At 45.3% G+C, this 25,413-nt stretch overlaps 4 protein-coding genes across 30 annotated transcripts; 2 read left to right on the top strand and 2 right to left on the bottom strand.

Annotated features, from left to right (window-relative positions):
- Positions 1 to 680: 680 nt before the first annotated feature.
- LOC114849333 (creatine kinase B-type) lies at positions 681 to 5,052 on the top strand. 2 transcript variants are annotated; one of them, XM_029140651.3, is made up of 8 exons: positions 681 to 820; positions 1,711 to 1,923; positions 2,284 to 2,438; positions 2,796 to 2,928; positions 3,497 to 3,668; positions 3,933 to 4,056; positions 4,134 to 4,323; positions 4,673 to 5,052. In XM_029140651.3, the coding sequence occupies exons 2-8, from the start codon at positions 1,731 to 1,733 to the stop codon at positions 4,849 to 4,851; spliced, it is 1,146 nt and encodes a 381-aa protein (XP_028996484.1). In that variant the 5' UTR covers positions 681 to 820; positions 1,711 to 1,730; the 3' UTR covers positions 4,852 to 5,052. The 2 variants fall into 2 exon arrangements, with proteins under 2 accessions (XP_028996484.1, XP_028996485.1); XM_029140652.3 differs by lacking the exon at positions 681 to 820 and adding an exon at positions 946 to 1,176.
- A 914-nt stretch (positions 5,053 to 5,966) lies between these two features.
- On the bottom strand, positions 5,967 to 14,626 carry LOC114849332 (MAP/microtubule affinity-regulating kinase 3-like). 9 transcript variants are annotated; one of them, XM_029140647.3, is made up of 18 exons: positions 13,980 to 14,592; positions 11,733 to 11,921; positions 11,596 to 11,649; positions 10,857 to 10,905; positions 10,605 to 10,670; positions 10,074 to 10,144; positions 9,876 to 9,932; positions 9,661 to 9,795; positions 9,488 to 9,589; positions 9,201 to 9,320; positions 8,798 to 8,897; positions 8,464 to 8,576; positions 8,261 to 8,300; positions 7,985 to 8,184; positions 7,747 to 7,844; positions 7,292 to 7,567; positions 7,176 to 7,220; positions 5,967 to 7,087 (listed from the first exon to the last, which is right to left on the bottom strand). In XM_029140647.3, exons 1-18 carry the CDS (start codon positions 14,028 to 14,030, stop codon positions 6,712 to 6,714), a joined length of 2,142 nt encoding a protein of 713 aa, XP_028996480.1. In that variant the 5' UTR covers positions 14,031 to 14,592; the 3' UTR covers positions 5,967 to 6,711. The 9 variants fall into 9 exon arrangements, 7 of the variants coding, with proteins under 7 accessions (XP_028996480.1, XP_040925402.1, XP_028996479.1 ...); XM_041069468.2 differs by having other exon boundaries at positions 8,261 to 8,378; positions 9,527 to 9,589; positions 13,980 to 14,591; XM_029140646.3 differs by having other exon boundaries at positions 8,261 to 8,378; positions 13,980 to 14,588.
- A 331-nt stretch (positions 14,627 to 14,957) lies between these two features.
- tnfaip2a (tumor necrosis factor, alpha-induced protein 2a) lies at positions 14,958 to 23,546 on the bottom strand. Of its 17 annotated transcripts, none has more exons than XM_029140632.3 (15): positions 23,282 to 23,546; positions 23,040 to 23,180; positions 21,707 to 21,974; positions 19,092 to 19,223; positions 18,491 to 18,936; positions 18,215 to 18,423; positions 17,805 to 17,919; positions 17,577 to 17,699; positions 17,390 to 17,484; positions 17,229 to 17,321; positions 16,920 to 17,043; positions 16,677 to 16,802; positions 16,461 to 16,601; positions 16,048 to 16,172; positions 14,958 to 15,893 (listed from the first exon to the last, which is right to left on the bottom strand). In XM_029140632.3, the coding sequence occupies exons 2-15, from the start codon at positions 23,055 to 23,057 to the stop codon at positions 15,683 to 15,685; spliced, it is 2,226 nt and encodes a 741-aa protein (XP_028996465.1). In that variant the 5' UTR covers positions 23,058 to 23,180; positions 23,282 to 23,546; the 3' UTR covers positions 14,958 to 15,682. The 17 variants fall into 17 exon arrangements, with proteins under 17 accessions (XP_028996465.1, XP_055362457.1, XP_055362458.1 ...); XM_055506482.1 differs by lacking the exons at positions 21,707 to 21,974; positions 23,040 to 23,180; positions 23,282 to 23,546 and adding exons at positions 19,628 to 20,549; positions 21,227 to 21,326; positions 21,410 to 21,670; XM_055506483.1 differs by lacking the exons at positions 21,707 to 21,974; positions 23,040 to 23,180; positions 23,282 to 23,546 and adding exons at positions 19,628 to 20,449; positions 21,227 to 21,326; positions 21,410 to 21,670.
- Positions 21,706 to 25,266, top strand: LOC114849335 (protein LBH). 2 transcript variants are annotated; one of them, XM_029140654.3, is made up of 4 exons: positions 21,706 to 21,802; positions 24,123 to 24,211; positions 24,302 to 24,461; positions 24,556 to 25,266. In XM_029140654.3, the coding sequence occupies exons 2-4, from the start codon at positions 24,155 to 24,157 to the stop codon at positions 24,600 to 24,602; spliced, it is 264 nt and encodes an 87-aa protein (XP_028996487.1). In that variant the 5' UTR covers positions 21,706 to 21,802; positions 24,123 to 24,154; the 3' UTR covers positions 24,603 to 25,266. The 2 variants fall into 2 exon arrangements, with proteins under 2 accessions (XP_028996487.1, XP_040925404.1); XM_041069470.2 differs by lacking the exon at positions 21,706 to 21,802 and adding an exon at positions 22,655 to 22,753.
- The last annotated feature ends 147 nt before the right edge of the window (positions 25,267 to 25,413 follow it).

Below are 25,413 nucleotides of genomic sequence, written 5' to 3'. Positions count from 1 at the left end.
AGGAGGCAGAGTGTGCTGTAGTTGCTCAATTATTTAAAGCTGCCGGAGAAATGCTCCGTCACCAAACAAAGAAACTCCATCCCCTCCCAGACTGAGCTGAGTACTGTACTGCTGCAGCAAAAGATCAGCTGATCTAAGCAGCAGCTGTTAAAAAACCTGAAAACAACCTCCATGAAGTTCTTGCATATATGATGACACCCAGAATCAAAGAAAAATCAAAGTAAAACAATGACGCGGGAGATGTATGACCTCTATGATAAACCCCAAACACAGTTTCTCCTCTGAGACCCGGACCGGGGCATCACTTAGCTCCCAGACAGACTGAGGCTCAACCTGGTGGCCTCTGATGGACCAAACATAATGGGTCAATGGTGTCAGTACCTCCATCCAGGAATGCCAAAAAGAAGCGTTTGACACTGGGTCCAAGAATTGGAGTTCAGTTCCACAGTACTGGCTGGTGCACAGGGGGCAACGGGGGACGGTACATGGCCAGACACCATTCAGGAGGCGACTGCAGACATTTATATTTCTCTGGAGTTATACATCGACGAAATTCACTATGTCAGTATAAAATAGAACCGATCTGAAATCTTCTTTACTTTAATGCGAAAGCGTTTGCTCAGAGGCACTGCGGCAGGCAGATAGACGGAGAGATCACGTGGCCTAGTGTCCAATAAAATGAATAGACTGTAAATAGAAGCCAATGAGGAGCGGGAGGCGGGTATAAAAGGCGGAGAGCCGCTTTAATCCGCTGCAGCACCACCACTAGCAGAACAGCCGGATCATCTTGAGACCACATCACCGCACACTGAGCCGACAGGTAGGACCTTTAACCCAACCAACCCCCGCCTTTGGTCCGTGCACCCGGCAATGCGTCCATTAGCTCTCAGAGACACCAGACAGAGGAGACGGAGCCAGGAACAAAGGGGCAGGCAGACAGGCAGACAGACAGGCAGACAGACAGGCAGCAGGGGGCACGGACCGTGGAGGTGCAGAGCCCGTCTGTCTGTCTGCAGTCTGTCTGCACCCGTCGACCTTGCAGACGTCCTGTCTGCAGGTGTTGCGCAGTCACCGGCAGCGGGGTCATTCGTGAATAGGCTGCTCGGAACAAACGGCCCTTTAAGCAAATCCACCTTAAACCCAGTCCAGCCTGCGAAGCCGATTATCTGCATCACGGTAAGAAACGGAGCAGACGCTGGCCAGTTTGAAGGGAATTCTCAGCGTAAACACACGCTTGGCGCATGCTCAGTTTAGTTTGGATATTTGATATTGTTATATTAGTTGTGCCGGTTCGAAGCCGTTAACACGTTGGATGTCAGCAGGCAGAGCCGGGCCCGGCACCGAGCTCGCGGTGCTGAAGGTGACCCAGACGTAGGGCGGTGCAGCCGCACCCTGAAGGGTTAAGTTCGGTCTGCCGAGCAGAACATGCCTCTATGTCCTGGTGCCGACGGGTTTCTAGAGCCTGATGATTTGTCTGTCTGTCACTGCGTAAATGAACAATGTTGAGCAGGACAGGGTTGGTAACAGATTACAGGTACTCGACCACGCAAGTACCGTTACTAAGAAAGGCGCCATGTGGGAGAATTTCATGTGAGTTCACGGGTCCAGAGTTTTGACTTGATCTGGATTTTTTTCAACATGTTCATGAGAGATAAAAGACAAGCTAAGTCTCTACTCTGATGGTTTTGCTAAGTGATGAACTGTTTCCAGGTCAGCAGCCGAACGTCAACATGCCTTTTGGAAACACCCACAACAAGATGAAGCTGAACTTCTCCTCAGAGCAGGAGTACCCTGACCTCAGCCAGCACAACAACCACATGGCCCAGGTGCTCACACCTGAAATGTACGCCGACCTGCGGGACAAGGAGACGCCCAGCGGCTTCACCTTGGACGACGTCATCCAGACTGGTGTTGACAACCCAGGTAGGTTTTTATGTGCATTATGAACGCGTAGCCCCAGTTCTCAGACAAATGTCCTACCCAGGCCAGTGAACACCACTCTGCTATGCCAGGTAGCCAGATTCCAGGTAATTCCTTTCTCCTTCCTCAGATGAGTTTGTCACCTTCAGAGACGTCCCCTCTGAAGTTTACCTGCACTTTAATTGGATCAGCTTAATTTCTGCTCCTTAAATCCCCCAGAGGGAGAGAACATTTATTCCCTCTGATCAGCTGATCTTTGCATCAAATCCATCTTAAATCAGTTGGCAGCGTTTAATTTGAACACGCTCCATATATATCGACCCCTAAATCGGAGGAGAAAATGATGACTTTGTGTCTTTGCAGGACACCCGTTCATCATGACGGTGGGCTGCGTCGCTGGAGACGAGGAGACGTATGAGGTGTTCAAAGACTTAATGGACCCAGTGATTGAAGCCCGTCATGGAGGGTACAAACCAACAGATAAACACAAGACAGATCTGAACTCTGAAAGTCTACAGGTAAACAACCGAGTGACCTGCAAACCTGCATATAGACAACGACAGACTGACCCGAACTCTGCAAACCTGCATATAGACAACGACAGACTGACCCGAACTCTGCAAACCTGCAGGTAGACAACGACAGACTGACCCGAACTCTGCAAACCTGCAGGTAGACAACGACAGACTGACCCGAACTCTGCAAACCTGCAGGTAGACAACGACAGACTGACCCGAACTCTGCAAACCTGCAGGTAGACAACGACAGACTGACCCAATCAGATCAATGCAATACTAATCCTGAAGGTAGCTTCGGTTTTGTTTATCTCTGCTGTGCCACATTGACTGACATATTTCTCTGCATTTGTGTTTCAGGGTGGAGATGATCTGGATCCAAACTACGTCCTGAGTTCTCGTGTTCGGACAGGACGCAGCATTCGTGGCTTTTGTCTGCCTCCGCACTGCAGCCGTGGGGAACGTCGTGCCATTGAAAACCTCTCCATTGAAAGTACGACTTCCTTTAGCGTTTTTCTGTTTTTTTAAGTCCTAACTGCAGTTTTATTTACGATGTCTTCATATGAATCTTTCTTTACATCATGGCTCAGTGTGTCAGCGAATGCAGCAGCAGATCAGTTACATAACCGTGAGCTGTGGCGACCTGCTGAGACTCCTAATGGCAGAGAGCTCAGTCAACACAAAACTGCCGCTTTCATATTCAAATGAGACTCTAGTGGCAGAGCCGGACTCAACCAGATGCACAGCAGCGGAGCGGAGACTCTGCTGCCCCCTGCTGACGTCACATCATTTTAACTCGCAAATCATAAAACATGTACAGGAGCATAAATGAGGGGAATAGAAGGTTAAAGGTCAAACCTTGCATTTGTCACTTCTGCTACTTTTCACCACTGTAATTACGCTACCCTGGAATTAGTCTACACACAATCATCTTCAAAGTGATTGTGTTTTTAGAATATCAATGTTTCAGACTGAAGCTTTATTACCTATGAGACTTAATGTCAGCATATGTGAGGTATGCCTCTTAGGCTGCAAACATATCCTGCCCTTCTTTGCTGCAGGTCTGGATGCTTTAGAGGGAGACTTGAAGGGGCGATACTACGCTCTGAAAAACATGACCGATGAAGAGCAGCAGCAGCTGATCGATGACCACTTTCTGTTCGACAAGCCCGTCTCCCCACTGCTGCTGGCGTCTGGCATGGCCCGCGACTGGCCCGATGGCCGCGGCATCTGGTCAGTGAACACAACACAGCTAGAAATCACAGCTGGAAGGATGACACATGAGCTACTGACTGTCAGATGCAGAGAAAACATACTTACTAGATTACATGGTGTCATTTGTCAAATGTGGTCATTAGAACAATTAAAATGAAACAAATTAACATTTAAATGAAAAATATTCATTGCAAGTAACATCAATTCTGTGTCAACATTAGAAGCTGCAATGAATGGTTTTCACCTAACTAAATCTGTTGATCTTCTTTGATTTACCTATAGGCACAATGACAACAAGACCTTCCTGGTCTGGGTGAACGAGGAGGATCACCTGCGAGTCATCAGTATGCAGAAAGGAGGCAACATGAGGGACGTGTTCACTCGCTTCTGCACCGGACTCACAAAGGTGAGGCTGCATGCCTGCTTCCCATTAACAGGATTCTAATAGGAAGCAATCTCACCTTCCTTCTCGCTCTCTGGTAGATCGAGGAATTATTTAAGGAGCGAGGTCACGAGTTCATGTGGAATGAACACTTGGGCTACGTCCTCACCTGTCCATCCAACCTGGGGACGGGACTGAGAGCTGGAGTCCACGTCAAACTACCAAACCTAAGCAAGCACGAAAAGTTTGGGGAGATCTTGAAGAAGCTGAGGCTGCAGAAGAGAGGAACAGGTACACTGACTAGAACCAGCTCACCAGTGTGTAACAGAACCAGACATATTGGGTAGCTCGTCAGTAGAGAAGACGGTAAAGTACCTGAACCTCCACAGGACATGCAGCCAAGTCTGGAACCTGAAAAGACTGGGTCAGCCCAGTGTCAGACGTAGTTTAGTTCAGGTGTGGCTGTTGTAGATCCAGCCCGATGGTTCTCCTGTTCAATGTTAGACCCCAGTACAGGGAGCTGGTTGGCTTCAGTCATAGCTGCTGGCTGATTTCAGCCTGTTCTTTGAGCCCATGTGATATACGAAACGCACAATCATCATGAAATCCTGAGTTAACGTTCACATCCGTTGTGTCTTAGGTGGTGTGGACACAGCAGCAGTGGGTGGAGTCTTTGACATATCCAATGCAGACCGTCTTGGCTTCTCTGAGGTGGAGTTGGTTCAGATGGTGGTGGACGGAGTCAACCTGCTGGTAGACATGGAGAAACGCCTGGAGGCCGGAGAGAACATCGATGACTTGATGCCCGAGCAGAAGTGACCCTACCGCCGTCCCTGTTCTCACTCTCCTCCTCACCCACTCACTGTAACCAACCAGACCATCCTGACACTACAGGATGTTAGAGCTGCTCAGTTAGATTTCTGACTTCCAATATGGAAGGATTTTCTATTTCCTGTCTCCATCTGTTGGATCCATCTAACATCTGAAATAACCAATAAAGTATCTGTGGCCCCAAACAGATGGAGCTGTTGCTCAGCTGTCTTCATTCAGCACACTTCATGTAATCACCAGTGGTCACTGATAGACCTCTGGTGTCTCTGGGTTTAAGTTGGGTTTGCTGAGAAAGCAAAGAGCTTGTAGTAAAATCTGCTGCTGGTAACAAACCAGACGTGAAACTCACACAGGCTGCAGATTGGCATTGGCAGCTTGGGATAAATCAGAAGTAGAGCAGCCATTTTCTTCATTTCTACAACACAATGTGTTAATACTAACTTGTCTAGAACCGTTGGAGCAAAATAATTAATTAGCAGTGGATGAATGTATTGTAAATCATTTTATTTATAATCTATTTTTTTTTATTCAGATATGGAAGGTTTACTTTAAGGAACATGACAAAGAGCATATGTGGTAAAACTAGACTCCAGAGACCAACCTTTGAGGTGGAGTCACGCTTTGGACAGAACGTACGAAGTATTAGTGGCTGGTCAGTGTGTGTGACACCAGTTTCTCTAGACCAGGCTACTAACGCTGGGATGTCCATACACATTCCTTCGTTTAGCCACTAACATGGCTCCATTGTGCTGCATGTCATTTACTTCACCTCTCTGGACCTTTCTGTGGGTCCAAGCTTTGTTTCTCTAGTGTTGCTCCAGAACCCACCTGGTTACAGGTTTCACCTGTAAAACTGTTAGTTTCTCCAGCATCAAGTGAGAAAATGGGACCAAGCTTGTTTGGGTCATTTATAGTCTAGTTTCACTATAGCAAACCTGATTGGTCCAAGGTCAAGTGTCAAAGAAACTTCCACTGTAAGGTGTCATGCACCATAATCGACCCAGTATGGTTACTGACACTGAAGACATTCTGTCAATCTGTTCAACTGAGAAAAACAAACCTGTACCATTGACTGAGCACAGAAAAGAATGACAAGTAATAAATGTAGCCAGTAATGGAAGTTTTATTACCCTGCCCCCTGTAACTTCTGGTCTGGCCAGTTACGCATCAGTTGTGAATGCCGTAAACATCTTATTTAAGACCTGTGTGAATAAGTAAAGGCATCTTGACATCAACAGTGGCATCAGAGCAGTTTGAAAATGGCTTTGGTGGCTCAGTCATGTAGGCAGGAAGTTGAGCTTTGTTTAGGTTGTTTAATGAGACACAGGTGACCCTCATGTTCATTACCACACAATAACAACCAGCTGACTGACCACCCGTACAAAAGGAAAAATGAATCAACATGAAAACAGTCAGAGTCTCTGTCAGAAACTATTTACATTCACAAACTCACAACTACCTGAATGACTTGGCCCTGCGGCCCTGTGTCAGACTCCAGCCTCACCCATCCACTGATGGGCTGGGGAGGTTCCTTTCAAATAAAAGAATAAACTGCCTTCTTTAGCAACACCGGACACTGGTGCTCTATGATACTTTGCAGCCGTCAGCCACGTTCATTGAATTATAAGTGCAAAGTACAGGAGGACTGAGCCTGGGGAGAGATGAAAAAAAACCTGTACAATGGGAAGCAGAGCCTGGAGAGAGGAGAGAGAGATGTGGTCAGACTCCAGGCTGCTGGTCAATCTCCAACAAACAATGAATACAGACCAGGTTCACATAGACGGCCACAGTCATTAAATGTAAAATCAGAGAACAATTGGTCCACTTTACCGGTCTCTCTCCCTCCATCTACAGTTTCAGCTCATTGGCAATCTTGGTGGCTATGTTCTTAAAGGCAATAGACGTTCCTGAGATCCGTTTGAAACGAACCCCGTTAAGTGACAGGCGGGGCAGTTTGCAGACTTCCATCTCCCACTGGACGAGGGTGTCCAAGTGTCCATCTCCATGGACACAGAGCACCAGGAAGCTCTCACGTTGCTCGTAGTCACAGTTGTTGGCATCCAGGACTTTCCTGATCTCCCTCATCATGTCCATGGGCTCCATGGATGACGTAGTTTTCATGCTCCAAGTGAACCTCAGAGAGCGGGGTTTTGCGTCCTTCGTGTCCTTCAGCTGAACAGCAGGAGATCCATGCTCGTCCTTCTGATCAGGTGACACGTTACGACTGGAGGGGACACAGCTGGATCAGTCCCCATATCCACAATAGCTTTCAACAGGTTATCCATCAGAAGGCAATCACCTTCCCGACTCACCTGGACCCTTCAGGTCTTCCGTTCCTCTCAACATCGGAGATGCCTCTGACAGGTAGAAAGTAAAGGAGTTAGTGAGCAGAACACTTGCTGTGCCTCCCCTTAAACCATTGACAAACCTGCGTGTGAATTTGGAGGTAAGCTTGGAGAACAGGTTGGTGGACTCTTTTGCTCGTGACTGGGAGAGAGGTGAGGTGGCATGTTGTGACAAGTTGGGGGAGGTGGGGGGGCCGTTGTAGGTGGCAGTGCGTCTCTCCCTTAGCTGTCCACCATGAAAGGTGCTGCGACTGGCTGTGCCACGAGGAAAGCGAAGTCGATCGGGGGGTGTGGCTCCGCTGTTGATGCTGTGGGAGGAGGCTCCGCCCCCTGATTTTTGGTTGGATGTGACCACTGAGCTGGAAGGTAGCACACATTTGATGTAATGCTGAATATCTCATGTCATTGGACACAGACACTTGTCTTTGTCTAATGACATGTAACTCCTCACAGTCATTCATGACTCCTGTTAAAGCACCCTGACCCATCTCAAGCATGTTTTGACAGCACCTGGGCTGATGGCTCGGGCGGCGCGTACCTGTTTTCTTTGCCATTCTGGACCACAGATAATTGATCAGCAGCATTTCTCTCACTGCAAACATACGTGTTTCTCCTTGTCATGCTGGAGGATCCTCCCTGAGACAGATCAAGACAGAGACCTGGGTCACATCCTGAACTGTGTTTAGTGTAGACATCCTTTTTGTAGAGTATATATTTCTATCTGTACTTGGTACTTCTTCAAACACCTAAACAAAAGAACAGAAAGGGAAACTCACAGCGGATGTGGCTGACGACCTCATTCGCTCAGGGATGTCAGCCATGTTGGGGTTCACGGAAACTCCTTGCTCAGAACTGCCAGTCTTCACAGGACTGGACTTCCTGTTGTGACCTCCAGCCTCCTGCTGCCCCTCCCCTTCCGATGTCACTGCCGTCTGACACTTACTGTGCTGAGGAACAGCTGAGGATACCGGACAGACTAGGGAGAACGTGAAATGAAGGGTTAAAGCAAAAAAGACAAACATAGTCTGCAAGAATTAACCCTAATCCTGTACCTTGGTCGCTATACCTCCTCTGCTTGGAGGAGGAGTAGTGCTGGGGGAGGAGGTGAGCAGGAGAACGAGATTTTAGTATGGTGACGGATCCAGAGGACGACGAGTCAGTCACATCCACCTGGACCACCCACACACCCACCCACACGTTACGCAGTTACTGAGGTCAGTTGGTTAAATCAGATGTTATCATGGTAACCTCTGACCTCAAAGACTTTGCATCCCAGCAATAGGTAAGTGGCTGTGATGTCATCATACTTCATCTTGGCAAGTGACTCATTGATCTCTGCTCTGGAGTAACCCATCCCCACCATCAGGTCTGAAACAAAATCAGCCCCCAGGACTTAGGTTTGGATAAACACACCTGCAATCAGTCAAACCAAAACGGATGACACACACACTGCTTGTTCTGTGTTTGACATCACTTAGGCTCAGTCAGGAATGGTGCAGGTTCTGTTCTCTGGACTTAGATCCTGGTGATGAGGATTTTTGACTTCAACGGGGTAAAACAGACACACTCTAATACATACAAAAGGCTACCTATCCTCTTTTGGTCTCTGATGTCCAGCTCCGGCTCCCCAAAAGGCGTTAGTTCCTCTTCTTCAAATCCACTATTGATCCAGCGATCCTTCATGATTTGCTGAAGAGGAAACAAAAATAAGGTGTAAAATAAGTAAAATAAGAGTCGAATACATGCAGTTTATTTGCTTATTTGTTCATTTTTCGTAAATAACTAAATAATTAACTGTAATTAATAACTATAATTAATTGTAAGTAATTCGTTTTTTTTCCTGTGCAAACTTGGCCTTCTGATGTCAATAATATATGGAAAAACCCGTTTTGAGTATAAAGTTTGGTTGGTGTCATGCATGGGCATCATGTGTGGCTCAAAAAACCTCTGCTAAAATCCACAGACACAGAAATCAAGACATTGGGTCCTGACCTCCAGAGTCCCTCGTTTCCCTGGGTTTAGAACCAGGAATCGCTTCAGCAGGTTCTCACAGTCATTTGACATGTAGAAGGGAATGCGATACTTCCCCCGCAGCACACGCTCTCTGAGTTCCTACACACACACACACACACACACACACACACACACACACACACACACACACACACACACACACACACACACACACACACACACACACACACACACACACACACACACACAGAGTAAGAACAAACTCCTGAAGCTTTCATAGGCCACTGTATGTGGGTCTGACTGACCTTGAGATTCTGACCATCAAATGGCAAAGAGCCACTAACCAGAGTGTAAAGAATCACACCCAGACTCCACACATCCACCTCTGGACCATCATACTTCTTTCCCTAAAACACAGTAACACACAGTATAAGCAATCTGTGAAGATCTCTCACACCAACGTGGTGCACATCAGTACCTGGAAGAGTTCAGGTGCCGCATACGGTGGAGACCCACAGAAAGTGTCCAGCTTCCCCCCGACAGTAAACTCATTACTGAAGCCAAAATCTGCTATTTTAATATTCATGTCAGCATCAAGGAGGAGGTTCTCCGCCTGCAGGGGTGGGGCGAACCCAGCAGCTGGTTAGAATGTATGCTCATTGTGTCATCCTAGTCATCCTAGTTAAGCTTTACCTTTAGGTCGCGATGAACAATGTGCTTCTGATGGCAGTACTGAACAGCAGACACAATCTGTACAGGCAGATGGAAAAAGAAGCAGCCAGGCTCAGAGACACTGAGCAAAGTTTTGATACAAAGTCAACTGTAGTGTAAGAAAAACTGCTTTATGGGATGTAGGTTGCCGGAGGCTCTGGTAACAGCCATGTATATTACCTGTCTAAATTTAGCTCTGGCCTCCTTTTCCTTCATCCTCCCATGCGCTACGAGGTAGTCGAACACTTCACCTGCAGCACACACACACACACACACACACACACACACACACACACACACACACACACACACACACACACACACACACACACACACACACACACACACACACACACACACACACACACACACACACACACACACACACACACACACACAGTGACCTTTAGAAGGTCATGAAGGCAAAGCCGGGAACCAACATTTACACCTGGTCTGAGTAAGACCTGGGGTGGATCACAATACTCTCAACTGCAAAGAATTCTCTTTTCCTTTCGGCTTAGTCCTGCCCACTAAATATCTATGGAGAGATACAAGAAAAAGTAAAAGGACAAAGCAAGTGAGGAATTTAAGTCTAGGGGACAAGGCACATGCTTTCCTCTGGGCACCATCTCTTGTGATATCTCCTCCAAGTATCACAAGGAAGAGTTAGGATTCATCCCCAGTTTCAGTCTGGTTGAACCAGATACTAACCTCCACTGGCGTACTCCATCACCAGGTACAGAGTCTTCTCTGTCTCTATGACCTCAAACAGCTTCACTGCAGACATAACAGCCCAAACATACAATGCAGTAAGACGGAACAACTAACCCAATAAGACCCATTAGAATCGATATTTTACTAGCTAATGTAAAGTTTTACATTTTAATAGAACCTTGTGTTTGCAGTGCGGCTATTTCTACAGAATGAAAAGGAAACTACATCGAATGTGATGCAGTTACTCACCGATATTTGGGTGATTAAGGAACTTCATTATTCTGACCTCTCTGAAGAGCTGGGACACAAACCATTTCGAATCAGTTGATTTGTATGGGTTCAATTCACAACACATAAAAAAGTAAGAACTCATGTGTATCATGTGTTTCTACATCAACTGATCATGTGGTCATGGACAGTTCTGACCAATGGTAAACCTGCTCAAATGTTTTTTCCTGCCAGTCACACTTGAGATGATGATATGCAGTTCTCAATGTTTTTAACATTAACATTACATTAAGGCCTTCAATGTAAATTAGATCAGAATCTGCCTGCTGGTCTCAGTCATGAGACAGGTACACTCCTGACACTCCTGTGTGTAACACAATCGTGCCAAAGCTGTCACGATTGTGTGTGCATGTGTGTAACTACTGTTATCATGCATTACATCTATGTAGACAGACAGGATGGACAGCACATTGCATTACACCTGCTAACAGAGCAATGTGCAATAACAGTCGGCAAAGCCTAGGTTCATATGATGTCCAGTTTGATAGGATGGACTCATCAGATACTAGATTGGCAAATCAATCATCACTGCTCTGGGAGAGCTGAACTTTGTTAGAATGTCACTATTATGAATTCAGTTTGATTTTTAAATCTTCAGACTTGAATATGTCCATATTTACAGGACATTATCAGAACCAGTCGGCTCCCACAATTTTCTGATCATGTAAGACAGAACATCAGATTGATCCAGACTTCTCACCTTCTGGAGGCTGGTGGGGTTTAGCTGAGCCTTATCAATGATTTTGATCGCCACCTGACAGAGAACAGAACAACACAGGTAAATCATTCTATTGAGTGTTTTCAGGAGAAGCTGATCTCTGCATCCAAGTGTCTTACCTCTCGTCCTGTCAGTATGTGTCGAGCCAGTTTAACTTTGGCAAAGTTTCCCTTCCCAATGGTTTTCAGCAAACGATAATTTCCCACATGGGGGGACTCGTCTGCGCCAGAGGACGAGGCAGTTTTACAGCGAGCAGAGCGAATGGAGCGAGACAGGACCTCGCTGCGACCATCATCTACAGAGGTATGCTGGGAAAACCATAACAGATACAAATACGATTTCATTACAATATGACACAAACTTCTCAAATGTCGGGAAACTATAGCACTGGTGATAGAAGTCAATAATAGCTTTTTTTAAATACCAAGTACTTAAAGTACTGCTGGTATTATTCAACACACCCTCTTATTACATTCATCCCTAATTTTGTGTTTGCTAGTTTCACTTTGTAGAGGAATTTATTTTTATCATTTTCCCCAACTTTCTTTTTATTAACATTTTTTACCATGTCCATGACCTGTTTGGTCAGTGAACCAGTCGAATACAAGCAGTTTAAGAGGACACATATGAAGACGCTTCATTTTTTAAAAGTCTAACAACCCTGGTTTAACCGTCTGTATCAGCCATATCACTTGTTTGTTCAAACAAAAATACCTGTAGGGAGTTTTACTGAGCTCTAGTGATGGGTCCGGCAACACCGATGCGTCGGCGCCTGCGTCGAGCTCTTAGAGCGAAACACTGTGTCGGTGCGCGTATCGCGTTGGGAAACCACGTGACCGATACAGTTCCTGTATCAGTCACCGTCTGACGCGCCAGACTGTGTTTATAAGGAAGCGCATGTGTCGGGCTGCATCTGCCGAAAGGAATCCATGAGCGTTTGCCGTTCATCGTCAAATTCATCTATAATTCATCTCATATCGGAAAATAAGGTTTCTTTTATGATTTAATTTTATGATAAAGTGAAAGTGTAGTTTTAAAATAATTAAAGTTTTCACTTGATCTATTTGAATTCAGATTAATTTCCAAAGTGACTCTTTACTAATCATATTGTTTTATGCAGGTTAAATTTCGTATTTGTTTGACAGACCTTTCCTATTTAAGCAAAACCACCTCACAGTGTGTTGACCCCAGCAACACTTCTAGACCCCAGATTTAAATCACTCTGGTTCCACAGTTCCTCCAAGTGCAATGAGGCCGTCAGTAGACTGCAGTCAGAACAGCAGCTGTCTGCACCCACTTCAGGCATGTTACAGTATTCAGCATTATTTGTTTCTTGTTGTTTGGAAATGGTGTACTAAAATGGCAGTGTGTTGTTTCTAGATAACCTTGGGCAGGATCTCCTCATTGCAGTGGGCAGAGAAACCAAATTTGTTTAAAACAAAAACAAAAAAAGGCATCTTTATTCACAACATGTTCACTTAGATTTTTACGTTATGATACATGTCCACTTTATCGACTGTATCTAAAAATATAAATTTTAAATGTAAATGAAGATGTGAAATAATACTATATAACATACAATAGCTTAACTTATATTATTGTATATATTAAGTCACAAAATCAGTGTCAGCTGAGTCTGTCAACTAGGTTGCCTGTAGGGAGTTTTAATGTCCAGCAGGTGTCAGTATTCAGTGACAAAGTATCGGCACAGTATCAATACAGTTTTGCAATGTGTCGAAACGTTTCATGGCGCCTCATCTACCCATCACTACTGAGCTCCACTGGGCCGACCAAAAAAATCACTTCATAATTATCAACAACCACTACTACAAGTCACTCCTTTCATACTGTTGATGACCCCAGTTGGGAGGTGGGAAGCTCAGAGGGGATGGATCCTGCAGCTGCGACACCCCAATTATGAAAAGCCCTAAAACCCAATTTCAATCCCTGGCTTTTAACTCCACATGAGACTCTGTTCCTGTTCCATTGTTTAATTTTTTATTTAGTACAAGACTCACTTAGAACATGCTGAGGTCCATTGTAGCCCTGCAGCAGCCAAACACTTGACAGCTCTGAAGATGATAAGTAGAATGAACAATGCCGAACAACGCCTCCAATATCTTCCAGGACAACAGAACCGTTCTAAGAGACCACCCAAACCTTTACCTCGCTTCACCTCTAAATCAACCAGAAGTTCGAAAAAGCTTTTGAACCTTTCAAAGCATTAACTGGACCTCAGACACAAATGAGCAGAACCAAAAAAAAAACAAACAAAATGTATGCATAACAAAGGCGGGCTAAACACATTGGCGTCTGAATTTTATTCTAATTTTCCAGAAACTTGGAAAATCAAAAAGTTCACTCACGTTCTCGGCGTCCCGCTCGTTGACAGTGGGCAGTGGGGTCCTGCTGGACATGTTACCCAGGTCAGCGTGAGGGACGTTGGGTCATGAAGCAGCACCTGCCACAACTCTGCGAGCTGTCTGCGTGCTGTGTCAATTACCGACCCGGCATCACTGGTTCCTGTATGACTACAGGACCAACCCTATCTGCTCGGTTGGGCTTCTTTTTCGGCAGTTTTTGAAATGGCATGGATCCAAACTGGAGCGGAGCAACAGTTCCTCTTTGATGGCTAAGTTTCGCCGCTAGCCCGCTAGCATCCCGGCAGGGCCCTGTGTATGAGCTTCTGGACTACTGTCAATCCAGCTCTGCCTGGTATCCTTTGGACCGAGTGAGTTCAAAGATACTGTGTCGGTTCGCTAAACTCAAGAGCGGGTCCAGAGCCGGTCAACCTATCTTCTTCAAGAGACTGCAACTCGGTCCGATAACCACAACCAAGATGGAGGACGAACCAAACCCAGCGAGTAGACCGGACGTGGCGTCATAAGCGGCGCGGAAAGTGATTGGCTTGAGCGGCGTTTGTTGTTGCCAGGGTGACTGGCCATGAAGAGCAACTCTGATAAATAACAGCTTGTGATTTTAACATATCTCCTATACAAAGCACATGAAAAAAACACTATGTAATAAAAGCCTTCAAAGCTAGCTGGCTGATTATTAAACTGTTCATAAAGGTTAAATCAATTTTCTTTTATAGTATGTTCAGAAGTCAATTTAAGGTTAGAGTTAGTTAAATCACGCCTATTAAATTTTCATCGCAGCGACAGCAGGTGAAAGCACACATATAGTACACATTTCTCTTAGAAGCTGCACACATCCTGCTTCCTCTGAAGAGGGTAAATGTAACACAAATTTTATGTTTATGTCAGTTGTAAAAAAACACATCAGCATCTAGATCAGTCTAGGTCTGAGATGAAGAGGATAAAAAAAAACACAAACACAAAAGAGACTGGTGAAAAGCACCATGTTGGCTTATTTCAAAAGGCTCATCACACTTCAAGTCAAGTTTCCCCTTACTGTGAGAAACAGATTACAGTTATTACAGCCCATGAAACTTTAGGAAGAGACAACGAAGGTGGTTTCTGGGGAATATTAGATAAACTAGTGCAGAAACCCAGTAAAAACGCACAAACCCATTTTCCATGTCAGCACTGCTGAGACCATTACATTTTTGCATCCATTTTTTCAGTCTTTATTTCAAGTTTATTTTTAATTATTTAATATCAGAGTCACAGGTCAGAGGAGTCTATGATTAACTTCATTTAAATACATTGCACTGACCTGGCATAATAACTGTATTTTTTAGGAATTGGACTCAACCTTAGTTAATAATAAGTATTGATTACATGCAATAGTTCACTGGGTCAATCCTTAACTGTGGAGCCGACATCACAGAGACAGAAAGAAAGCTTGTGCAGTTCATTACAAAGCACATGGAGCTATGTTAGATTAGACTAGAGGAAAGCAGCAGGTGAAACCAGAGTCAAACAGACAATCAGCTAGACCTGATCACCAGAACCAGGGTTCATGGATGTTCACTGCATCGCTCAGCTGACAGACAGACTGTAACAGTGAAACACACACATTGTGTCTAAATGAAAGTAAGCACACAGACATAAAACATGCTTTGATTAGCCGACATGCTAACGTGTGTGGGCACCAGCGAGGTAGCTCATTTAGGATTCTGACATGCTGACGTCAGCACTCCCATCTGATTGATTGCAGCATTGATCCACCTGACTTTCACTTTAGAGAAGAACAGAGGTCCACGATTGGCTGAGCCCTCAGTGCTGCGGTTCTCCGCCACACTGCGTCTGATGGAACGAACATCTGAAGATGATAGTCCAGTTTTTAGAGACAGCAGCGCCAACACATGGGCATCGCTGAGGAGAGATGAGCCACATGACCAATCAAATCCAAATGAATTTTGAGCGTGCGGAAAAGGGTTGTCATTGTGGAGTATTCAAATTGTGACCATTTATATTATAGTGTAAATGCTGAGCACATTTGGACATAAACTGACTCATCTGTTGGTACCTGAGGTCAGGGAACCTCTGTGCCAGAAAGGCCATCTCCAGCTGAACACTTCCAGGATCCTTTAGACGGAGAATCTCAGCAATGCTGCATAGCATCTCACTGAGCCACGAGGACCCACTGCAGCCCTGAGGAAACACAATGCTGTGATGGCAGCGACCAGTTGGCTGGTCACCAACAAATCAGCCACATTAACCCAGTATCTACCCCTGGAACTACTGATTTGTTCACAGGACACATCTGACTAATGAAAGGAGACAGTAATCTCACAAAGCTTGAAGTGATACATTTTGACTGTGTGAAAGAAACCAGGCCAGGAGTGAACAGATCAGGTCATTAACAGATTCAGAGGTGAAGGCAGCCTCAGTCCTTGTTCCAGGTTTAGGCTCAAAGCTCTGACAGAAAGTTGGGCTTACCCTCTCACTGAAGAAGTCATTGATGTTTTGAGCATCCTCAACAATCTGCTGAGCTGCATTCTCTTCTATCTTCACCCTGGCCTTCATCATTTTCCTCACATACTGAAGGACCACACTCTCATAGACGATATGCAACAGAGACTGCAAGGACAGAGACAGAGTTCAGGCATTCAGACAGGCTGTAGAACAGAGGGACAGCTCAGACAGCAGCCTCACCTGTCTGCAGACTGGTTGGAGGTCAGCCAGGTCTGTCAGCTGCTGGCTCATGAAGTCCAGCAGAGCGTCAATAACAGGGAGTGACCCATCCAACCAAACAGGTGTCCACAGCTGACTGCAGCACATCTGAACTCAGACAGACACAGGGTCCTGAGCTGAGCTTAGGTTGTCTGACCAGCAGGTCACATGTGCAAGAATGGTGTGCAAGCAGTGGAACTGCTGCAATACACAGAGTATTCATACCTTCAGCTGGGCATGAATGGGGCAGGTGAAACAGCTGTACCCACAATCCCTCAGAGCAGACAGACTGTGCAGGCACTGACGCCTCTGCTCCTCAGACAGGCGTCCAGTACCAGTAACGTAATCCCTGGGAAGTCACAGACAGTCACAGCAGGAATGTCAAGATTTGTGATGGATGTGGTCTGGATCACAGGTTTTTAGATTTTAACCTAGTTACATGTTACTGCTGAAGGCGTCATAAAACCCTAATGACTAGCCAGAAAAAGTACCGACGCGTGGTTATGGGTGTATGAGCTGAATGACAGATCTCACCGAAGCTGCTCCTCGCAGGCCAGCTGAGCTTTGACCACTGGGATCACGTTCCAATGGTTTCCCTTCACAAACTCTTCCACACGCTTCTTATAGCTGAAACACAAGATATCTCACACACGTGAACACTTAGCTAATGTTTGTGTTCCTGTGGTGGCATCTACCTGATGAGAAAGGCCTCCAGGTGCTGGGTGACCCTCTGAGCTTTGCTCTGGTCTCTGATCACATGGCTGAGCTCAGAGAGGGATCCATCTATTATCTGGAAATAAACAACACCACAACATTCTGTATTGAGGGGTCCAAGGGTCTTGCTACCCAACCCACCTTTCTGTCACCTGCCCTGTGTTTCACCTGTATGACATCCACAGCCAGTGGGCTGTAATAAAAAGCATCAACGATCTTGGGTGTGCTGCCGTTCATCCAGCTCTGCTCCTCTGTCTTTAGGACTGTTTGGAGCCACAGCTTGACTTTGTCCTGAGAAGAGTCCAAGCGTAACACACCCCTGTTGTACAGCATCACCTCCTCTGAATTTTTCCTTTCACAGGAGATCCTATGTAGATTGTGTCTACTGGGTTTTACCTGTTTGCCGGTCAGGTACTGCTCCTCCAGCTGGTTCAGCGTCTCAGGCAGCAAAAGAGAACCCAGACAGGCCGCCTTTACTTTTCCATCTAGTTCTTTGTGTTTTAATATTTCACTGAGACAGGAGACAGAACACAACAGAACCTCTGTGGTCAAAGACATCAAACCTAAAGTAACACTAGAATGAGTTCAGCTATGTCACATGGTGGAACCATATCTGGACTATTCACAGCTTCTCCATACGCTGCTCGTGTGCTGTTCACATCGGAGGACATTTCTTTTCATTTCTATAGCTCTGAGTAGATGTAGACATCAGTGAAGTCATTTCTTCCCTGTGTGGTTTTATAAAGGGAGTGGTGACACAGTCCCTCGTCCCCTCATTTCTGTATGGTCTCTGTTCACCAACTCACCATGGATAGCAGTGGTTGACCCAGAGCAGCACGTAGCAGCAGTCGTCTGTTCCCAGATCAGACACAGCCAGATCAGCCAGGCGAGAGGAGAATCTCTGATGATACAGTCCAGCATAGAGATTGATGATGTCCATCTGAGGAGGGTAACAGTCCTTCACCTTCACCACTGCCAGTAGGTCCTTCTTCACACACTTCCCCAGTCGAAACACCTGAACACACGTTACAGTAGTGTTTGTTTCGCGATTACACTCGGGGTGTCTGTCTGTGAGGACTCACCTCCTTCTTTACAGGTGACCAGGTGGATTCGCTGGGCTCGCCCGAGTCGTGCCCCACGGCCTCCTTTAGTCTGGACTCCACCATGTTCTGCAGCAGATTGTTATGGGTGCTGACACATTTCTGAGGACGCCACACCGGTGCTGGGCCGTCCACACAACCTGCCCAGCGCCGGTCCTGCTCCTCCTGCCCCTGGATGATGGCCACAGCACTCTTCAGGACCTTAAGCTGCTGTGGAGTCGAGAAGATGAAAGTGTTGTTGATAGTTATCCACACCTGCACTATCAGAGCCTCAAAGTCTTTGTGCAGCTGGTCCTGTTCCTGCTCGCTGGGGGTATCCTGACTGAAGAGCTGCTCCTCCTGGACCATCAGCCTCCTACTGATGTTCTCCAGAAGCTCCTCCTCCTCCTGCTCCTGCTGCCGTTCCTCTACACATTCCAAATTATCATCTGCAGGAAAGTGAGCATAGTGAAGTAGAGCAGGTGAACAACAGTCACAAAGTAATGACCTCCACCAACAGGAGAACTCTGGGTTTTGTCTGGGTTTCCCTTTGTTTGAGCTGAGGTCATGTTTCTTCAACAACGGGTGTTTTGCTGGTTCTGACCTGCAGCTTGAACACGGTTCTCTTGTTTGTGGTTCTTCTTGAAAAATGCGTGGATCTTCAGTTTGAACTCTTTCTTCCTTCTTTTTTCATTGTTTTCCTGGACATCTCCTGCCTCTTCCCGAACCTTGGTCTCTGGAGAACCCAGAAGAAATACTGCAAATGTCAGAGAGACAGTGAGAAAAAAGTCCAAAGAAGGCTGTTGCTAAGGAATGGACAATGACGTTAATTATTGCTGCTACAAATGATCTCAAACCTAAATAAAAACGTTTGGTTTCAGAATAACTCACACCATCAACTGTTAGATCAGCTAAAACGGCCCAAACTGCTCAGTAATCCGCTGACGAACGAGGAGCAGGTTCACGTCCTAATCTGACCCAGCAGAGATGAAAAAATGTTCTGTTTCATGGTTACCAGTTATTTGTGACATCTTGTCCTCCATGGTTCAAACAAACAAACCTGGGTTAATCACATCCATCTCTAACATCATCTGCTGCTGGTTCATCTGAGAAACACCTTAAAACAGGAACACCCCTCACCTCTGCTGCTTTGCCGACTCCAGCTGGATATGAGGAAACCAAACATCTTCAGGTTGAGGATCCAGATCAGACTCTGGATAAACACCAGGACTAAGTGATGGAACAACCTTGGGAGTCTGTTTGGAGTCCAAGCATCACTATCATCCTCTGACACTTTCACTTTCAGTTTCACTGCTGCATCATCATTGCAACGTACAGTAAGGGCAGTGCTGCTACTGATACACTGCAAAAAATATTGTGGTGAAAATGTGAAGCTCTGAGGCCTGATTTCTTTACCTGGCACCACAGATTAGCAACAGGTGAATGACACATCATACCAGAGTACACACCAGAGAAGTGAACAGGATAACAGGGTAGTTATCCTAACAGGGTAACAGGGCAACAGTGCTGTAAGTGTATGCAAGGAAAACAATGCGGACTGAGCAGTTGGGCTCCAGCAGGCTGGCTCCGCCCCCTCTCAGTATGGCTCCGCCCCCTCTCAGGTCTGTGTGGTGGAAATTTCCCATAAACAAGCAGATGAGAGAGTTGTTATTTGTGTGATTTATTATAAAAATAAAGGCAAATTAAAATAATAGGGAAAGCAAATCAAAAACATGGCTGTCGATTGTACAAACCAAAAACCAGCTGGGGAGATCGGTGCACACACCACGAAGGAGTGATGCAAAGAGCCCACAATCCTCAAGTTGCTTCTGCCTTTTAACCTCTCTGTCCGACCACGGTGGAACGTCTGTGTGGCCCAATCAGACTGCATGCACCATCTCATCCCTGTTGCCGTGTGTGTGGAGATGTTTACATTCTCACCCCTGCATCACTGGCGTCTGACTATCAGAGAGGAAGGAGCACCAAGTCTAAACAGACAGAGACACAACTCCCCGGCCTTGGGTTTGGAGCTAGAGTCCAGAGTCTATCAGGCAGAGACAACCTTTGAACAATATATGTGAAATGTCAAATATATAAAACAGAAGTTAATTAATTATTTAATATTAATTAATTGCAAAACATAAGTCATAAATCATATAATAACTGCATTGAATAAGGAAGAAACAATTTTTCCATTACACCTGACCATTGCTGGGGCAGGTACAGAGGAAACCAAAAAGCACTAGGTGTAATCTGTGAGCCCAAGACAAAAAGATGAGATGTTTCAGAAGCTTTTTGTAGAGGCATAAATGATACTTTCTCTGCATAAATAATATTGAGGGTACGGAGTGTCTCTTCATTCTTAAATACTACCCAACATTGTTTTGGTCAATCCTCACTGAAAATCTGTGATGTTTTTCTTTAAATGGAAGGTTTTCAGGTGAGGGTGGTTCTTTCTCTGTTGAGGCTCAGGCCTCTAACCTGTAACTTAATTACTGGCCACCACTAAATAACCAATGCAGCTCTAATCAATAAAAGATGGAGGAGGATGAGCTTGTCAGGGGCAGGGGGTGAATCACAGTCACACCCGGTCATGTGACATCATTAACACTGTAGCAGTAAACACACAGACACAGGTCCATCCATCCATCCATTTTCAACCGCTGGGTCCCTGTAGGGGTCGCTTGGGGGGCTGGAGCCTGTCCCAGCTAAATCAGGGTGAAAGGCAGGGTACAGTACCTGCACGTCTTTGGACCGCAGGAGAAGGCCAGATAACGGAGAGAGGGGGAGAACAAGGGGAGGACATGCAAATTCTGCATAAAAAGGAACCCGGTCCACCCTGGGAATCAAACCGATGGGACAGAGTGAGGTACTGCACCACCACATCATACAATAATCCAATAAAGATGGCAAACTAGTAACATTTTATCTCAGCCACAGCTTCAGCAGCAGCCGATGGAACCTCTCTATTCCTGTTGCTGTATTCTGTGACAATGCAGGACTGCAGTCAAAGAGCAAAGTACTTTTGCAGCAGTGAGCCAGTAGCACTTGTTCCACTTGCGTGTTTTACTGTTGACAATAAGACAAACAAATCTGTCCAGTCAAATGAGGATGACATGTAAAACACACACACACACACACACACACACACACACACACACACACACACACACACACACACACACACACACACACACACACACACACACACACACACACCTGATTCTGAGCAGAGAGCGAAGAGTCGAGTGTCTGATCCACAACTAGGTCCACATCTGATACGGAGAGGATTAGGGTCCAACGCTGCAGCATCAGGTGGGTTCTCTGTTTCTCCAGGTTCTTGGCTGTTAACGTGTGTTTGGATGATTTTGGGTTTGAAATGTTCTGATGCGTTTGAAGCGGGACGTGTCAGCGCTGGTCTCTGTGATGATGTTAAAAGCAGGCTCAGATTGTGGAGGATTGTGTCTGTGTCCAATGAAGCAGACGTCTGGTTGGAAACAAGAAGTGGAGACATCCCTAAATTATTATAATAACATCTCTGTCGTCATGGCGACACAGCTGTGATGTGTTTGGGTTCTGCTGGTGATTGTTAAATAATCCATCAGTTTCCAGAGGGTTTGTCTTACCTGTCTCACCTACGTCTGACCTACAGTGAGTTGATCCCAGCAGGATCCAGACACCCCAAGCTGAACTTATGAACACAGGCTGGCCTTATCATCAAAAGCATCCATTCTGTTTAATGTTTTACATGTTAAAGCCAACGTGTTTTTACGTCAGACGTAGCACATGATGTTGTGTCCTTTCACATGTGGTCACTGTTTAGCATCAGTCCCATCAGCTTCTCTCTGGGACAGTTTGGATGATTTCAGACCAATGTCTCTGATTAAGAACAGTGTCCAGAGTTCAGTACAGAGAATCTACAAATGTCTGTTAAAACCATTAAAGGACCCACCATTAACCCTTGACTGATTCAAAGTCTCAAAGCTGGAGGATGTTGGGCTTTTAGAACTGAGTGAGACCTAAACCCTGTAGAGCATTGACCAATGAAGCCTGCGGTGATATAAACCTTATACTGGTGTCAAAGCTGAGGCAGTGAAAGTAGACTCTCTGGGCCAACGTGCTCAACAGCAGGTTGTTGGTATGATGTAATGTATCCCAGCATGCCACGCGGAAGGCAGAGCTGATTTCCATTGATTTGACTGCAGTCCTGTCTGTGTGGTGAGAACTGTCTGGCTGACCTCCAGCAGAGGGAGCTGTAACACAGAGGTGGGACAACAACCTTGGCAACCTTAGCACAGCATCTTACTGGTTGTACTGGTCTCAGACAGGTGCAGACAGTGGTCAAGTGAGCTGGATGCTCATTAAATCTATTAATATAACAGCAGAGGCCAATGGAGTTAAAATGAGGAAGAAATTAGCTTCTTATAAATATAAACTGGCTGTAAATATAACAAAGAAGAGCTCAATGTATATAAAATAAGGCAGAATTAAGCGTCTGATCAAAAGCTTTTGGCTCTAATAATCACATTTTGGCAAAATGAAAGCATCTTACTGTTTTAACTGGTCTCATGCAGATATTAAAAGTGGTAAAATAAATCGGTGGTCACTCGTGCAGTTTCAATCAGACACAAAATGTGAAGAACAAACATGTTGTTGGGTCGTAGACCGGACTCCTAGCGTCATGTGATTATCGCTGTAAAGAGAATTACGATGATTATTTCGGTCGTTTACACGAAATCTAAAAGACGTAGCATCACTGCGACCACTAGAAAACGTGTAGTGGATCATATTTACAGGTTATGGCCGCTTCAAACCGAAATAAGCAGCTGTAGTCCTGCACAAACCGAGCTAAACACATTAACGAGGCGGTGCGCGCTCACGCAGCAAACGATTTCTGGCAGACGATCACTTTTTTGCACGACAACTGCAGTAAATCTGCAGAAGGACACGACACCAGCAGCACGCTTGTCTCATAACGCTATTTCTACTCTGTTCGTCAGAAAAGCCTCAGCAGCGCTTGGCAGCTACAACGCTGGCTCCGCCATTCTGTCTGTTTGCTGAAGTTGCAGTAGTGGTCTCTGATTGGTTAGGACTGTTTAACTTCGGCCAATCAAGTTTGAAAGACACTTTTAATTTTGAGACTTGGAGCGTGTTCACAGATCATGCAACGCATTCCGGCTGTCTGCTGTCGCATTTGAATAAAGACACCTCTAAAGCACGAGAAAATGAAATTATTATTATTTAAACGTTTAATTAATCAAGCGGGATATTGAATCAACACTTTTTAATAATGCATTTCCATCTGCAGAATGCATTTTCAAAATGCATATTGAATTGTCAATTGCAAAATGCATTGCCATTTGAATAAAGACTACAAAAAAATGACAATACGAAATGCAATTTATTAAGCTTTTATTTATACTTTTAATTAATGAAACTGAGTATTGAATTGACACTTTTTATATTGAATTGTAAAATGTAAAATGTATTTATAAATTACATGACCAACTTGTATATTGAATTGCCAATTGACAAATGTGTTGTGAATTGGATTTTGAGTCTGAAAAACATGTATAAAAGTTCACAGACTGAGAGAAAACAACTCCAGCAAACTCATCATCTTGTCTCTTCCCAGCTTCCTGTCTCTTTGAACTCTAATTGTCCGAGATGACCGAGGTGATGAACACCTGCGATTCCTGCAGTGAAGACACAACATCTTTCCAGGTCAAATTCTGAAAAACCACACAACAGGTGAACCTGGAGTCAGCAACAGACCTTTTGACAGGTCCCTGTTATCTCCTTTACTTACTCTAGGTGTTCCCCGATTGTGTGGAGCGTTTCCCCAAACTTTCCAGGCATCTCCCCTCTATTGTGGTTGAGCCAACGGATGGGGGAGATGTGGAGAGTGGAGAGCTGCGCTGGCCTCCTGAGGATGTCAGCAGTGATGTCACAGAGGGACACTCCCAGGTGTCAGGTGAAGCTGAGGAATTACGATAACGCACAGGTTTCTATAGGGACAAGTGTTTATTTGCTGGCAGCAGGTGACATCACCACATGTGTTTCTCCAGGTGCGCCTGTGGAGAATGCAGAGTCAGAGCTGCAGATAAAGAGTTAGTGAAGCAGTTATTCTTGACAAATCAGTTTGGAGCTGACAAGAAGACCAGGACAGACTGAACCAAGCCAAGCCCAGAGGAGCAGAAGCCCGACACATGAAGCTGCTTTTACAAACAGGCCCTGAATTAAGCCACGTTTGTTTGTGTTGATGCTAGTGATCCACACACAACAACGTCATCACAAGCAGTAGTGAGGCGAGAAGTGACACACACTGTATGTTATGATGTTCGCAATGAAGAAGGGACATGTTGGGTTTCTTGTGCAAAGTCAGGGGAAGCAACATGGTAAAGCATTAGACGGGTTCCCTGACCTGTCTGATGTACAGTATGCGTCATGTAAGAGTATCATTTCCACTGTACTGAAAGAATCATCACTTAACATCTGCTGGTCAAGACTCTCTGTCGTCCAGGTGAATAGCACTGACTCAGCTTTGAGCAAAAGTCTGGCTGGAGGCGAGTGAAAGAACAGCAGCAGAGCTGGAACGTCCAACATTCCACATTACAACAAAACTGATTCCAGATTTACAACGCTGCTTCCTGTGACTGGGCATAAGAAAGTTATGAGAAATAAAAAGATTTAACTCTCTTTAATCAAACCAACCGGAGCACATCAGGTGAGTCAATCAGTGTCCATCTGATTCAAACCTGTAAACCTGTTAAAATAAAAATATCTTAAACTATGGTTATGTGTTGTATTATTTTTGGTATTTTCAAACAATTAAACAGTTAATAAAATGATGTGCTATGGAGTTTATTAGTAATGGAGACAACCTCCATTACACATGGTCTGTAGAAAAAGCTGAAGCTGAAACA

The sequence above is a fragment of the Betta splendens genome, chromosome 24 (assembly GCF_900634795.4).
Source record: "Betta splendens chromosome 24, fBetSpl5.4, whole genome shotgun sequence".
Lineage (NCBI taxonomy): Eukaryota > Metazoa > Chordata > Actinopteri > Anabantiformes > Osphronemidae > Betta > Betta splendens.
This window is presented reverse-complemented; position numbering and strand designations above follow the sequence as displayed.